The following is a 16,766-nucleotide window of genomic DNA, read 5'->3' as shown; positions in this document are numbered from 1 at the left end:
ATTAATTTTTTTAAAATAATATAATAAAGGTCAAAAGCAATGTTCAATTTTTGGGATTTAATATCAATAAAGATAATATATTTAAAAAAATTTTAAAAATAGATTAATTTTTTTAAAATAATATAATAAAGGTCAAAAGCAATATTCATCTTCTTCTTTTTGCATTTGTTCATCAAACCAGCCGTCCGCCGCCGCCCGCCACTGCCGGCCGCTGCCGCCGTCTCCGCCTCCGCCTCCGCCTCCGGCAACGTTGCCGGAGATATGCGGCGGCGGCGCTGATAGTTTCTCTGTCCAACGCCACCACTTCCGCCTCCGCCTTCGATAATATTGCCGGAGATGGGTGGAGACAGAGGTGGCGGTGGCGGCGGGAAAGGAATGACCACCAGCGCCGCCACCGCCACCTCTGCCTCCGGTTATCTCTGGCAACGTTACCGAAGGCGGAGGCAAAGGGGGCGGAGGCAGCGGACGGCGGTGGCGAGTGGTGGCGGGCGGCGGCTCTGTAAACAAATGACAAGAAGAAAATGAACAGTATTTTTTTCTCTTTATTTATATTATTTTTAAAAAATTAATCTATTTTTTAAATATATTACTTTTATTGATATTAAATCCCAAAAGTTGCCCTATTACCCTTAAAAGTTTTTTCTCTGTCTGAACTCTGAATCTCCGAAGACGAAGAGAATTAAAAGCATCAACAAGCCTGAGAACGCGGACAAATCATCTTTATGCACGGCTTTTTTGGCACTCTCAGACATGGAACTCTCTCTCACCTTCCAATACCAACCACCAAAACTACCTCAGTTTCGCCGGAGCTCTCATTATTTGATCGGAGATACAAGAATTTGTCAAGTGTCCAATTTTTCTCGACGAGCGAGTAGAAATTTAACGGTTTTGACTCCAAAGACTTGCGGAGCGATCGTTGCGAAGAAGAAATCGACGATCGAAAGCTTGAGTGAGGAGATGAACTCAATTGCCTCGCAGAATATGGACTTTGCACCTGCTCGTCGTCGGGTTCGATCAGCTTTCATGGATGTGCAGCAAAAGCTCGACCACATCTTGTTTAAGGTCGTTTGATTTGGTTACATTCTTTAGAATCTTCTGTTATGCCTCTTGACTGTAGTTTCGTTAGATTGTTAGAATTATCTTGAACTGATCATTTTTGTACCCCTTTTTATACTTCTTATGAATTGGTGGGTAGACGGTTCCACCTGGGATAAGGACAGAGGAGGTAAGAAATGCTGCTTTTTGCAACTACCATATGGTTGTTCTCTTAAATTGGAACAACTTCGATTCAATTAGATGGTTGCTTTTTGGGCTGGTATAGTGGTATGAACGAAACTCAAGAGGCCTGGAAATTTTCTGCAAGAGCTGGTTGCCCAAGGAGAGTGTTCAAATTAAGGGTGCTCTTTTTTTCTGCCACGGATATGGTAGTACTTGCACATTCTTCTTCGAGGGTTCGTGATTCTATCTCTTTCTGCATTGCGTCATTGAATCCTCTCTAGTACTTCTGAGATTTAAGAATTAATTGACGTCTTATATGAGTTGAGATGTATAAGAAATTCAGAGTTTCAGGGATTGCAAAGAGAATCGCTTCTTCTGGGTATGGAGTTTATGCACTGGACTACCCGGGCTTCGGCCTCTCTGAAGGACTGCATGGTTATATCCCAGATTTTGACGAATTAGTGGATGATGTCATTGAACGTTACAGAAACATCAAAGGTATATTAATCAAGCTACAATTTTTTTCTTCATTAGTCTCATTATCGCAATCATATTCATGTTATTACAGCCACAAATGTGGGTGTTGTCACACTATTTTGATAGGTTTACTCAGCTGCTGAAGATTAGAATTGATTGTATTTTTTTTTATTCTACAACTGACAGGAAGGCCAGAATTGAATGGGTTGCCTCACTTCATCTTGGGACAGTCCATGGGAGGAGCTGTTTCTCTCAAGGTTCATCTGAAGCAACCAGATGAATGGGATGGAGTTGTTCTTGTTGCCCCAATGTGCAAAGTAAGCTCATCAGTGCTCGTAGTACATGTTTGCTTAATGGTTATAAATTATAATAGAACCTTCCTTTTTTTATTCGGTGGACAAGTATCTTTATTTTAGGGTAAATTACAGAGAGCCACCTTATACTTTGGGGGTAGTGACACTTAGCCCCCCCCCCCCCCCCCCGGAACTTTGTTTTGCAACAGAGACCCCCCTGAACTTCTGGATTCCACCATGTTGCCCCTGCTGTAAGCATTCCATCATTAACTTCATGGGATATTCCTTTAAGTGTTTCTAAAACCCTATTTTATGAGACTGCCCTTTTAACTTGTTTTTTCTACAACCCCAACTCCCACATGATCCTCTGAACTTTTTTTCAACAAAGTTCGTCTTCAGAATGTGTTGATAATGATTGTTTCATTAATGCCTTGAGAATGATTTGTGCTTCAGAATGGTTATTTTCATCATTTTGATATTTGTTACTGTCATCCCCATAAAATATTGAGTGGGCAATTTTGTAATTTTACTTTCACTATCACCCCCCTGTTAGTGGGTCAGGGGCAATGTGCTTGAATCTGGAAATTCAAGAGAGTTGAAGTGGGGGGGGGGGGGGGTCGCAAAACAATGTTTGGGGTGCTTAGTGTTTCAGAGTTTTGATGAACTTATGCCATTTTTTCTGAATTTATACTTCTGTGTCTGTTTCCATGCATTTACAAGGATAGTTTTATGTTTTTGTTGCCTTAAGATGACAATTATGGCTTTATTGCATAAGATAGATATGCAGTTTGTTGCTTCTTTCCATCATACAGTTGAAGTATAGCAAAAGCAATTGTGGATTCTTAAGCCTTGACCGTTCTGTTTGTAAGAAACCAGGAAACATCATTCTGGAGACATGTACGTGTTTCTAATAATTTCTTGCAAGTAAATTAAATGCAGTTATTCCTTGTTCCTCTAAAGAGCCAGAAGATTACTATAAGGCACACCAATAAAACCATAAAAAATCATTTTAACATTGTCTCCAATGTCTCTTTTTATTCTTTATGTAGTGGTTTGCAACATGAAGGTTTCTATTGGGGATGTCAATTATGCTAGCTTTCTAGAATATTGAAACATGACCCAGAGCCAGTTATCACTTTACATTAAAATATAATATGCAAAACAATTTGGTAAACATATATTCCTGTGAATCTTTCACCTAGTAAATCCATGGCTTCAGATTAGGCAATGAATATCTTAAATAAAACTGGAAAATAATGGAGAGAGATGGGACTGCTTGATAAGATAATGGAAGCTTGCCCTCAATACATGTTATATGTTGAGTAAGAAAATATATAATTCATAGAATTAATCAAAGGCCAAATATAGAATCCATCCAGAGGAAGAGTAACTTGATTGGAATTCAAAATCTCATATAGAAAAACAGGTGGTGGAAAATCATAGTGGAACTTAGTACAGATATAAATTTTTAAGGTTTTACCAGGCATAAGCTAATAAGCTTGCAATTCAAATTGCAAATTAGCATGGTAAAGTTAGTACATATATAATCCCTTTTTCTTCAGATTTATGTTCTTGAACTTTAGCCATTACCATATCAAGGTGTGCAGCATTGGGGAATGTCTTTAGATGTAAATTTGTGCTAAAAATGTAGTCATATAGTTGACATTATTTGAGTGAAAATATCATGCTTGTCTACATATTCTGTTGGATCAAGCCTTCATAGGAGGGACCATCACTTGGTGCAATTATAAAATCTTGAGCTTGAAAAGTGTGAGAATTCTGAGTGGCCACTTTGTGCAAAAAAAAAAAGAAAAAAAAATAAAAAAGAATGGAAGGTTAGGTCCATATCCAGTCTCTCTCTCCCAAGACCCTGATTAACCATCATTGGGTAATGGTCCTTTTATCAAGCCTTTATAGTCCAAAGATACAGACCTTGATAAATTGTTATTGATAATTAAGTAAAATGGAATATATTTCTGCAATCATGACCTTTTTATCAGTTTCTGCTTAGTATGATCACTGCAGATCATCATCTTGTGGACATTAGGTGACAAGATCCATAATAGGAAAAAAAATGTTAACTTGAAAAAGGTAAAAAGAAAGAAAATACGTATGAATTTATCATTAATTTCAAAAGAAATTTTCTGACTTTGTTCTGCCAACAAGATTGCAGAGGATGTGATGCCACCACCAGCAGTTTTAAAGATACTAACTTTTATGTCTAAAGTTATTCCTGAGGCAAAGCTCTTCCCAGAGAAAGATATAGCAGATCTGTCATTCAGAGACTCAAGGAAAAGGAAAATGGTTAGTCTTTCTCTTGTTATTTATGCATGCATGTGAGTGAAACATCAAGCTCCTATTTCTGCACTACCAATTTTTGAGTAGTGCAGAAATATGGTTTTGAAACCAGAGCATAATTGAATGATACAAATTAATTGGAATGTCATTTTCTTTCTTTTTCACTTCAATCTCAGCCTTGTGAATAGGTTTGTGAACTTTTATGCCAATTTTCCTTGATGTTGTAGGCTGCATATAATGTGATTGCATACTCTGATCAAATGCGACTGAAGAATGCAGTTGAACTTTTGAAGGCCACAAAAGATATTGAGTCACAGGTGGAGAAGGTCAGCTTCCTTTCAGGCATGCATGTGCATGTAGGTTTAATTTTCATATGTCAGTAAACTTGGACAGTTGCACAGTCTCTACCATTTCCTAACTGCCTGAGGGATGAGACTCCAATGCAAGCATGTAGATATGCACAGATTATTATTACTTTACTCAAATTAGGACATAACTCCACCATACTCAAGATTCATCATAGCTCCTTGACATGTCTGACATTGTCCAAAGCAAGAAATGCCCAAACTATGGTTATTCAATTTTTTAACTCTCCCTACCATAAGAGTATTCCCCCTATGGGTTGCCTGATAACCTACCAACAGATTCAGGAAACACACTACCAATACACCCCGAAGATAATCATATGAAAAATTATTCTGATAGAGTGGGTTTTTTTCTGACCAGTAGACTCCAGAATGGATCAAAACATGCTTTTTCCTTTACAGAGAATATGAGATTCATGTGGATTGATCAGCTATATATATACCATATGAGGGAAATTGTGAATGGTTAACAGGCATGGAACTGGGGAGAGGGAGCTTATATTCCTAGAATTAGATAAAAAGAACACCATGATGATACTTCTTTTGTTCAAACTGGTTTCTGGTTAGAAGTATTAGAGTGCTTAATCATTTGTACAAAATGTAATTCCAAAACAGGTTGTCTTAACATCATTAGTGCTGTATGGGATGTGTCATTTTTGTTCATCAACGAAATAAGAACTTCTTCATAGGATATTCAGTATTTAGCAGCATGCAACAATTAAATCTGATTTGGTATACATGCTTCTTTTTGTTTTTTTTTCCCCTAGGTTTCATCCCCATTGCTTGTTCTTCATGGAGATGCAGACAAGGTGACAGATCCATTAGTGAGCAAGTTTCTTTATGAGAAGGCTTCCAGTAAGGACAAAACCCTAAAGCTCTATGAAGAAGGTTACCATTCCATTCTGGAAGGGGAACCAGATGATAGGATTCTTAACATCCTAGATGATATTGTCTCGTGGCTTGACTCTAGATGTGCAGTCAAGTAGAATTGGTGTCTGCTTTGATCGTTTGAGATCCTTGATCCACTGCTTTATTCTGTTCTACCGTCATTCCTTTATATCTGTTTCTTGTATTATTGCCCAGAAACTTGGTGGGAAATGGATTTTGGAGACAAAACCATAATAAATGCAGAAGGCACAATTTTTCAAATTCAGGATTTGTACAATTTTGCTACAAATTGAAAGTCAAAAGAAACAAAAGGTTGGATGCCTTGCCAAGACACAAGGGTGAGTGAAAATATCTTCATACCTGGAAGGAATTGACATCTTCAGATGCATGAGACATCAATAGAAAGGATAGAAGTCAACCCTAAATACATTGTATAAAATGATAAAATAGTACCATAAATAACCATTATTGTCCATCTAAACTTACAAAGCAAAAAAAAACTGTTTAAGCCTGCACCTCCCCATGTTCTTTGTTTGCAACTTATTCTGAGGCAAGCTCTTTAAAAAAAAGAAAAGAAAATTGAGACAAGCTCCACCTAATCAATATCCAACAGAGAAAAGAGGGAAATACTAATTTGCCAAGTCACAGAATTCTTGCTATGGCATCAATAGAGCAACCCCTGATGATACACAGAGAGGCTGTTTCCAAGATTTGAACCCTGGCCACCCAGGTCACAATAGAGCAACCCAACTGTTGCACCAAGGCCAGCCCTCAAAAAGGTGTAACTAATCTGATCTTATGAAATAGCTCCAGTTCAGTTTAAGTACAAATGTTCTTGTTATTACTCGTAAGATCTATCCTTTGCACTCATCTTTGTATTTTATCTGGTTTTGTATTTTATCAGATTTTCTACCTATGTAAATTCTCCATTTTATATGTAAATTCTTTCTCCTTTGCAATATTTTTCTATAATTTCTACAAAGTAGTGGTGATAAATCTATCTCAGCATATCCTTGGAACCATGAATTTAATGGCAGGTCAAATTTCAAGAATAGGCTAGTTAATCAAGTTTCTTTTTACATGGATCATGGCAGTTCATCATGTGAACCAAATGCCAGTAAAACTACCAAGAATGATCATGAATTTATTCTTTGAGGAATGTTTGCAAGCATTACACATATTGATGAAGTAGGCAATGCACCGTATGGCTTTTATTTTATTATATTCTCCATTCTGACAAGAAAACGAAGTATTAAGTCAAGCCATAACTCCATAAGATAAGGACCCATTAGAACTAAACTCACAAAGCTTACATAAAACATGAAACTGAAGGATGGAACTAGGAAATTCAGCTTTAATGGAGAATTCACATCTCTCCATCCCAGAATTCCTCAAAAGTCTTAAATGGACCATCAGGAAACACAAATTCAGGTATGGTTGCAATTCTCTTCTGTGGTATTGAGGCAATTTTTTGCAACTCTTCCTCAGTCAGCTGCCAGTCAAATATTTCAAAGTTCTGCTTCAACCTTCCCTTGTTGAAGCTCTTTGGTATCAAAGTTACCCCTTGTTCATGTCCCCATCTCAAAGCAATCTGAAACACAGGAAAACAATTTAAGAAACACTCCAAAGATAAAAAAAGGATGAGTAGCATGAGAAAAATAGAGAATTTTTCTTTGTGAAAATATAACAATGGGTTAGCTCAGATATGGGGAGACAAACACCAGTTGCAGTCTGGATCTCTCATAACTTGTCACATGGCAGAAATTTAGAAGATAAGGACCCATCATTAGATGAATACCACTACCATGATTAGGTGTCCTTGGATTATCTAATTTAGGCATTATTTTCAGATCTTTCAAAGAGTTTAAATAGAACTTTTAATCACCATCAATATTCTTTCTAAGAAACACATTTTAGATGAGATTCTAGGATAAATTATGGCCTACATAACGTTCAAGTTCAGATCAATTGATTGGATCCTGATAAATCTAATCCAGGACAGACAGCAAGTTTATCAATACCTGTGCCACACTTTTTCCCTTGGCTTGAGCAATCTCATTAAGTAGCTCGTTTCCAAGAACCACATCAAATCCCCACTCCTTCGCTCCCAGGGGAGAATATGCACTAACATGGATTCCTTTCTCTTTGCAAAAGTCCCTTAGTTTCTTTTGCTGCCAAACTGGGTGCATTTCAACCTGAAGAGTTTATAGTATCGGTATTAATGGTAGTTAGATCTAATGAGAATCAATACATGAGATGAAATGCATAGACACACATATTGATGCCCACAGAGAACATGAAAAGGATCTGCAACAAATCAGTGCCGCCAGATGTTCATGTCAAGTGGATCTTGGGTCATGCTGATGCATTGATCACTAAGGCCTGTACAATTGCTCCTTTGAGCTTCTGTCTGGATTGCTTGGTGATGGTGAGAAATGGACTAACCTGATTGACAGCAGGAGGGATCTTAGCATGGGCAAGTAGATCAGTTAGTTTTTTGCAGGTGAAGTTGCTGACTCCTATGGATTTTGCAAGGCCAAGCTTGTGTACCTCTTCCATGGCTTCCCATACAGACTTGATATCCAGAGGGAAAATTTCATCCTTCTTGCAGGTCATGTCAAGTATGTCTTCCTTAAGTCTCACAGGGAAATGTATCAAATACAAGTCCACATAATCCAATTTTAGTTTCCTGAAACATTAGTAAATCATGAACAATCTAGTATCAAATTCTTACTTCTATATATATGAGCTCCCATTTTAGTTTCCTGTATATCATTCTATTATGGTTTATAGGTCATAGGTCATAACTACAGTGTATTAAGTAGTGTGGACATGAGCTAGCATACACGTTAAGCGCTCAAGTTCTATATATTGGGGGGGGGGGGGGTGATGAAGATGATTTCCAGAGGTGGTATCCAAGGAGAGTTGTTTCAGGCCTTCAGAAAAGAGAGAGAGAGAGAGAGAGAGTTGTTTCATGTATTCCGATTTCAAGAAAATTGGGCCCCACAGCAATCAGTTCGAAAAAAATATATTATTTATAAAAATAATTCCACAAAAACAAGCTTTTGGTTGAAACCGGAAAGAAGCTCTACACTTTCTAGTTTAATTTAAAAACATTTTTTCCTGTGGCGATAAAGTTTCAAATTCTGACTTGGAAAGATATAAGCTCACTTTTCTTGTTTTCATTTCTATTTATACTTCGGACAAGTCCGTCTGAATGTGGGTTAGTATAATTCAGAAGAGTACTTATAAGAGGGACAAAAACATGTTTTTGTTTTTGAAGGAAAAATCTTTTTTTTTTTTTTTTGTTTCTCCTGAATCAAACTACTATGTTCTCAAGAAACATTCATGTCGATTGTTGAAGAACAAGAACACCCATGGTGGGTGGTTGTTAGTTTATAGTTACAAATTACTACCTGAGAGATTCTTGGATGGCAGGGAGTACACGATCAGGCTGAGTGTTGTTGCACCAGAGCTTGGTAGTGATGAACAGCTCGTCCCGACTCTTAATCAGGCCCTTCTCCAGGGCGGCGGCAACGGCAACACCCAACCCTTCCTCGCTCTGGTACAAGGCGGCCGAATCAAAATGGCGATACCCCACTTCCATGGCGTCCAAGATTGCCTTCTTCAGATCCTCAATGGGAGGAAAAGGAAACGACGCCGTCCCCGTGGCCAACATCGGCATCTTGTGACCAGAGTTCAACGTCACCTCCGGGACACCACAACGTCCAATCACCACCTCGCTCCTCTTCAGTGAGGCCTCTGTGTTTGTGTTGGCATGCACATCACCACCATTCATCGTCCCACCTCCCATATTTTTTCTTTTGAGATGATTGATGCACCTCCTACAACACGCCTTGTGTTCAACCGACTTTATGGTAAGAGATTGAGCAAGCCCTCCTCTGATTTTATACTTGGTGATCAACGTTAATTTGTCATAATCCTGTCATTCAAACTTCAAAGCTCTAGTAAGTCCAAAAGTATACAGTTTTCCTTTGCTCCCCTTTTTTGTTCTTTTCTTCTCCTTCGCTTTCCGTTCAAAGATCAGTGGAAATGTTGTTAGGTTCACAATCACAAGCTAACAACACAACCCCCAGATAGATCTAATTGTGGAAATGTTGTTAGGTTCGATCGGTGCAGGCCAGATGGTCGTCACAGTGGAACTGTAATTGGGCTCGAAATGTAAGGCTGCTTAAAAGTTGTGAACCGTTGAAATTTGAAAAGTATGATTATCGATGCAAATATCTGTATTGATTTTATCGATGTTATGTTTCACTTTGAAAAGAGTACTACAATACAAATATATATATATATATAAAATAATACAAAATATAAGATTTTGAACTTTAGTATCAATGTATCGATGCAAAATTCTATCATGTATCGAGTTTTACATCGATTTAAATACGAAGCGGAATGAATTTTTACACCGGACTATATCTAAACCGTAAACAAACCCGGCCTAAGAAATGAATAGTCATGCTCTTATTTTCCAAGCAAACCATTATTTAATAACTTTTTCCTGCGTAACGTGTTCAGTATCATTTAATTTTTTCCAGATATGGTGGACAAACCAACCATACGACATGTTGATTAGCAATTTGGCAAGGATCTAATCTAACAACCAGCAAAATGGATATTAGAGAGTAGTGACCTGAGTAACCAATGCATGGCGGGATGACAAGTGGTAGCTAAAGAAAGAGAATGGTAGTTAGGATTTTTTATTGATGGGGCCAAAGCTAAAGAAAGAGAATGGTAGTTAGGATTTTTTATTGGTGGGGCCAAAGCTTAATAAATATGGATGGGGCCAAAAGATAGGAAACGTGTGTAGGAGGGGCAAAATATATGTAAAAATTAAATGGCTACTATGGGGATTTTCAAGGCATAGGGGGATTCTAGCATAGGAGGACAACTTTTGGGCTTTAATATCAATAAAAATAATATTTTTAATATAATTTCTAGCATAAATTAATTTGTCTAAAAAAAATATCCAATAAGGACAGATATTGTTCACCTCTTTTTTCCTCCTAAACTATCGAACAAATCTCCCCCTTCTGAGTTGTTTCAAATTCAAAGCATATTCTCGTTATTCACAGCAAAGAAAGGCAGAGAGGGAGAGGTAAGGTGATTTCTCCCTCTCTGCTCTGCTCTACTGTGAACGGTGCTTAGGACCCAAACGGTGAAGTGTCGTTAAGAGGCGAGTTCTGTTAATTTTGAAAGATGAAGACATTAAATGACGTGGCGGCCCTTATTTTTAGTGGAGGGTATATGTATGCGAGTTTGAGAATCAGCGTGGGAGTGTAGAACTCAACAAAACACATACCTCGTTCCTAGTCACAGGAAAACCCTAACTCCTCCTCTCTCATGCTCAATGCAACCGGAACCCCGCAGAGATCTTGTAGATGAGCAAGCATTCGATGCCCAGATTGGTTCTGACTTCTGTTCATCATTCTGACATTGGCTCGGTTTGGCGCTATAAGTTCCCGCCAGCATAGAGTTCAATTATTCAATCTCTTATTACTCTCAACGATTCAATTTTATCTTTGATTTTTCTTTTTTCTACTTTTTAAACCTCGACAATGAAAAGGTCTAAGTTTTATCTGTAATCCATCTTCGCTTTCATGTAAGGGTATTCAAGATTAAAGTTCTGATGCTAATACAAGTCAAGATTGTTTGCCATGATTCAATCTTTATCTTTGCATTTATTTACTTTTTAGTTCTCCACAGTTTAAAATTTAAATTCCATGGTTTGCATCTATTGAAGATTCGACAGGTCTGATGCATGTAGTGTCAAAGGCCCACCTATCGTTGTTGCAGTTCATTACCATCCCTTCATCGGTGCTCGATTGAACTAGTGTCTCAGTCTCGTTATTTTGGAGGTTCGATGGTTTCGCAGGAGGAAGGAGGTGAATTGCCCTTATTTGATATTTTTCAAAAAAGTTAGCTTATTCTGAAAATTATATTAAAAAATGTTATTTTTATTGATATTAGGGCCCAAAACTCTACATTCACATAGGCCATGGCCATTGACCCATGAGAAAGAGTCGTCAAAAAGAGTCATTTACTAAAACACCTCTTATAGTTTCATGAATTTACTAAAACCTATCCTATAGTTTATATTTTAATGTTTTACTAAAACACTAGCGGAGGGGCCCCTGCAACTTCAAAAGCTAAATTATTGTATAGGAAAAAATGAATTTGCAAAAGGTAAACTTTTTAATTAATATTTTTTAGGAAAAAGGATTTACTTAAAATTAAGTAGAAATTTATGGATAATAATATATTTAATTTAATAAAATAAAGTAATAAATAAATAAATTTTCAGTTTTAAAGTCAATTTAATATAAATAAATCAATTTTGTTGTTAAATAAAGAATACAAATCTTTTTTCTCAATTTCCTAGTTGGGCTTTGGGTAGGCCTGTAAACAGATCGAATTCGAATCGAATCAGGCTAGATTCGAATTCGAAACCGATTATTAACACTAATATTCGAATTCGATTCAATATCTGATGGATATCAAATATTTGAGTTTGAATTTGATTTCGATTATCAAATTGAATATTCGATTCAATTCGAAATCGACCGATGGCAGTGGTGGCTAGTGAGTGGTGATGGTAGTGCGACGATGGCAAAGGAGAGATAGAGAAGATGATGGTTGTCATCGATGATGGTGGTTGCCGTCGAGACTACCGTCACTAACGATGGCAGTGCGGCGAAGGAGAGATAGAGGAGAAGATGATAGTTGTCGTCGGTGATGGTGGTTTCTATCAAGACTACTGTCACTCGACTGCCGTCACTGATGTTGTTGTTGGTAATGGTGGTTGCTCGAGCGGCTGCGATAATGATTTGAGATTTGAAAGAGAAGAGATAGAGGAGAAGATGATTAGATGAGATACGGGAGAGAACTAAAGAGAGGCAAAGGATGAGGTGCGGTGGCCGGTGATTGGTACTCAACCGTCGAGTTGCTGGTGTAGCTGGTGTGGTTGCTCGGGCGACGGCGACGGCGGCGACAGTGGCGAAGGGAGGATTAGGGTTAGGGTTTGCAAGGAAATGGAGACCGGAGAGAGAGAGATCAGAGATTCAGAGAGGTTCGAATGTTTCATGTTTGCTTCATTTGTTATTTACATTTTTTACCTCCTTTTTAAATTTATATATACAATATATATATATATATATATATATATATATATATTGTATATTTTTCGGATCAGATCAATGCATATCTTGGATTGTGCCAAATCTTGGATTCGAATTCAGATTTTCGAATACCATTTATAGGCCTAGCTTGGGGCTTTATATAGAGGTCAAGCTTGGGCTTAAGATCTAGGCCCAATGGTCCAATCATGCTTAGGCTTGGGCCTGAATACATTCCATTGATATAAAGGCAAAGCCTAGCATGGCCTATGAATCTCCCAATGTCAAATCTCCTTTATTTTACTGATTTATAAATATTTTTTTTACTTTTATTAACTAAATAAATGCTTAGATAATAATAATAATAATAATAATAATAATAATAATAATAATAATAATAATAATAATAATAATAAAATAAATGTCCATTAAAATCTTTCTCTCAATATCAAATCTCTTTTATTTTATTGATTTATAAATAATTTATTTAATTCTATTAAATAAACAAATGCTTAGATAATTATAAACAAATAAATAAATGAGTAAATAAAAGTTGGGATAAAGAATAAGAGAGAGAGAAGAGGGATGACATTTTATTTTATAGGATGGCATGATCATAAATAGTTATATATGGCATTGCTATAATTTTTGAATATCATAGGGGCATTGCTACAAAAAAAAAGTAAGTTTGTCTTATATGTGGTATTCCTATAATTTTTGAATGCCTTAGAGTCAATTAAATTGGAAGGTTTATCTTATATGTGGAAGTTTTGTAATTTTTGAATACCATAGAAGCAATTATAAGTTTGAATGATTGTCATATATGTGGTAGTTATGTAATTTTTGAATAACATAGGGGCAATTATAAGTCAATCACATAAGGGGGTTTGTCTTTATGTGGCATTCTTGTAATTTCTAAGGAAAAAAGGGCAAAAGTTAGTGTTAGATTCCATTTCTTACATCCTTATGCTTTCCTTCGTACAATTTTTAGATTAATATATTTATAAAGATATAGATCTTCTATGGTTTGCAATCAATTTATTTAATCGACTTTCTATTAGATGACGATGGAAAACGACAATTTTGACTCTAATGTTTATTTGAATAAATTTAATCAAAAGAAAATAAAAATAAAAATACTAATTTTGCTCCTAATAAGACATGAGCAACCACTCTTTTTTGTTCTATTTGGTCAATATTGTTTGGATTGAACAATCATGGGCCCATTCCCTAGAACCTTTTCCACTCACTTTAGATGGTCATGTCACTATTTTTAGATGGAAAAACAAATACTTTTTAGAAAAAGGTTGATTAAGTAAATAGGTTGCAAACTATAGAGAGTGTTTTAATAAAATGAAAATTATAAGATATGTTTAAGTAAACTATAGAATTCAGATTAGCTGAAGTGATGACTGTTGAGCGGGTTAGAACTAGTAATAAATTCATGGGCCCCGTTATGAAAGGTGTGAGTCTCATGTATTTTATTACTGACGTGGAACCTTGTCATTGGTTCCACAGCCTGCTGAACAGCCATCACATTCAGCTAATCCTTGCTTGAAACTATAGAAGGTATTCTAATAAATGATTCTTAAAAAAACACTCATATTAACGTGTCATTTACATTAAGTTTCAAAACAGCCCAGGATGTTTTTTTTTTTCCAAACAGCCAAACAAACTTTCTCTTTCTCCTCATTGACTTGGGCTGGCTTCGGGTCCAAGCGATCTTGGGCCTGTTCAACCAAAGCCTTAAAATTGAACCTGGGTCATGGTTTGGGCCGTTTGGCGCTTGGGCTGGCAAGGTTGGCTACTTGGCTTTGTGAAAAATGGGAATGCTATAGATTTAGCAGATAAAGCCTACAAGTAGATAGGTAACGCCCATGATCACGATGCAGCAGCAAACGCAACCAATAACATCCATTCCCACCTCTAAATTAATTCGTCCTCGATTTGAAATTGTAGCATCATATCTTCATCAAAATGATCAAACTAAGCGGAAGTCAAGACAATTGGTTCTCTATACTGTACCAGTATTTTAAAACCTTACCGGAGATCGAACCGGTGTTCCTCCAAATAAGGGCTTGATGATTCAACCATATGGGTTCCACAGTTCAGCCCATAAATATGTTGAAAAAGCACTATATCTGAATACTTTTTATACTAATATCTAAGCGACATAGATTTAGTAACAAACATGGGTCTTTTATCATATATAACTAGAGCCCAAATAATACATATAATGGAAATAAGGATTATTGAAAGAGAAGGAAAAGAATTACCACTAAGGGGGCATTCCTTTTTTTGAATTATGAGGGGGAAAAGTTGGTCAATGTGATTTTGATTCCCATTGATTAAGAAATTCATTTTCTTTTTTCAGATTTATGTGGGACCAAGAAAAATTTATTTTCCTATACCCATCTCCTAGGTGGGTAAATAACTTTTCCACCAGGGGAGAAAGTCACTAAGACTTGAATGGGACAAAAATGACCCTTTTAATAATGAATTTTTATGGCTAAAATGACAATTGCCTTATTTACTGGGGCAATAAAAGTAAGTGCATTTACCCGGATAAATAACTTACCGAAAAACAAACAAGGCCTAAGTACAACCTTCTTTTCACTTGTCTAAGTATATTAGTATTTCCTTAGCTAGCTTGTTGCTAAAGTCTTTGGCTGGTTGTGTAAGACCTGGGATTAGGGGTGTCAAGGGACTGGTTTTGGGGTGGACTTTGTCTAAATCAAAATTAATTTGGACAGATTGGACACATCAATAAGACATATTAAATTGGATGAGTCCAGACTTAATAGTTCAAATCAATGTTTTAAAAACCGATTTGGACTAAACCCACTTTGGCCACCAGTTTTGAGTCAGTGGTTTGACCATCCGGTTCAAATGGATTGCTAGTTCAAATGCCCAAGTCAATAGGTTGCTGACAAAGTCAACAGTTTTTGGCCAATGAATGGGTTAAGGATGAAAAGAAACCGGATGCCTGACTAGTTTATGGGTTGAACAGTTCGACTATCCAGTTCAACGACAATTGGAAAATTCATGGTCCAAAGTATTATTGGATTGGATCTGGTCCATCCATAATGGATTTATATTGGATTGGGTTGGATTGAACCAATATCCAATACATTGATAGAAGATAATTATATAGGTGTCAATAGACCAGTTTTGGGTTGGAACCAGTCTAAGTAGATAGGACAGTCATACATTGAATTGGACTGGTCCAAAATGGTCCAAAGTATTAAATTGATTGGATTGGACCTGATCCATCTATAATGGATCCATATTGGACCGGATCGGATTGGACCAAATTCGGTCCAATTGACACCCCTATCTGGGATCAAATCCCACCTTCATTAGGGTTTGGGGAAGGCTTTTTGTGTGGTCCATTGCCTATTACCCAATTATTTTGATGGTGTTTTTTGGCATCCCTTGAAATTTAAAAAGAAGAGGTGCAGCATAAAACCTGCATAATTGTAGGCTCTAGGTGGTAATGTGTGACATGAAATACCAAAAACAAAAGAAGAAAGAAAAAACAATAATATGGTACCTGATGAGGGTGGATTTGGCCCTCCAATGACATCATGACACATGGCATCTTAGAACAGTTGGACGACACCTAGACACCATCTAGGTGATAATTTGGAGTCATAGATTGCAGTTCATCTTCGCCCTGACTTGGCAGCCTCGACTACAACTTAAGTCGGCTTGCAGCACCTCGTCTAGGGCCGACCTGTAGCACCTCGTCACTGGCCGAAGTGACCTCGACGTGAGGAGCGACCTCCCTCGAGGGCTTGCCGACTTGACTAAGGACTTGCAAGATGTGCTCGCCGACAAATTCGACATGCATATCCCAACATTCCCAGGTTTCTCAGAAGTTGGCCCACGTATCGGATATTCCGGAGGATGGTCAACATGCATGGCGGTTACCTCCGAGGATCTCAGACCGGTTAGGCACGACCTCTCGGAAATCTCAGGTGCAGTGCGTGAGGCCCACACCAAACAATGCCTATATAAAGACACCAACCCCAATGACACAAAGGAGGTACGCGCGATTACTTGCTCATTAGCTTATTTGCATTCAAGCT

The 16,766-nt window shown here is 37.2% G+C and overlaps 2 protein-coding genes across 3 annotated transcripts; one reads left to right on the top strand and one right to left on the bottom strand.

Moving 5' to 3' along the window:
* Window positions 1-164: 164 nt before the first annotated feature.
* On the top strand, window positions 165-5,800 carry LOC104602943 (caffeoylshikimate esterase-like). Of its 2 annotated transcripts, XM_088902471.1 has the most exons (9): window positions 165-1,062; window positions 1,196-1,225; window positions 1,322-1,451; window positions 1,570-1,716; window positions 1,882-2,012; window positions 4,014-4,079; window positions 4,155-4,292; window positions 4,514-4,612; window positions 5,419-5,800. In XM_088902471.1, the coding sequence occupies exons 1-9, from the start codon at window positions 751-753 to the stop codon at window positions 5,635-5,637; spliced, it is 1,272 nt and encodes a 423-aa protein (XP_088758597.1). In that variant the 5' UTR covers window positions 165-750; the 3' UTR covers window positions 5,638-5,800. The 2 variants fall into 2 exon arrangements, with proteins under 2 accessions (XP_088758597.1, XP_010265123.1); XM_010266821.3 differs by lacking the exon at window positions 4,014-4,079.
* Window positions 5,801-6,723: 923 nt separating this feature from the next.
* LOC104602944 (non-functional NADPH-dependent codeinone reductase 2-like) lies at window positions 6,724-9,614 on the bottom strand. The gene is made up of 4 exons (XM_010266822.3): window positions 8,956-9,614; window positions 7,985-8,228; window positions 7,561-7,734; window positions 6,724-7,130 (listed from the first exon to the last, which is right to left on the bottom strand). Exons 1-4 carry the CDS (start codon window positions 9,351-9,353, stop codon window positions 6,906-6,908), a joined length of 1,041 nt encoding a protein of 346 aa, XP_010265124.1. The 5' UTR covers window positions 9,354-9,614; the 3' UTR covers window positions 6,724-6,905.
* Window positions 9,615-16,766: the final 7,152 nt, after the last annotated feature.

Source organism: Nelumbo nucifera, chromosome 4, assembly GCF_055504915.1.
Source record: "Nelumbo nucifera cultivar China Antique chromosome 4, China Antique-T2T, whole genome shotgun sequence".
Taxonomy (NCBI): Eukaryota; Viridiplantae; Streptophyta; class Magnoliopsida; order Proteales; family Nelumbonaceae; genus Nelumbo; species Nelumbo nucifera.
The sequence above is the reverse complement of the archived record's forward strand: the minus strand, read 5'-3'. Positions and strand labels throughout refer to the sequence as shown.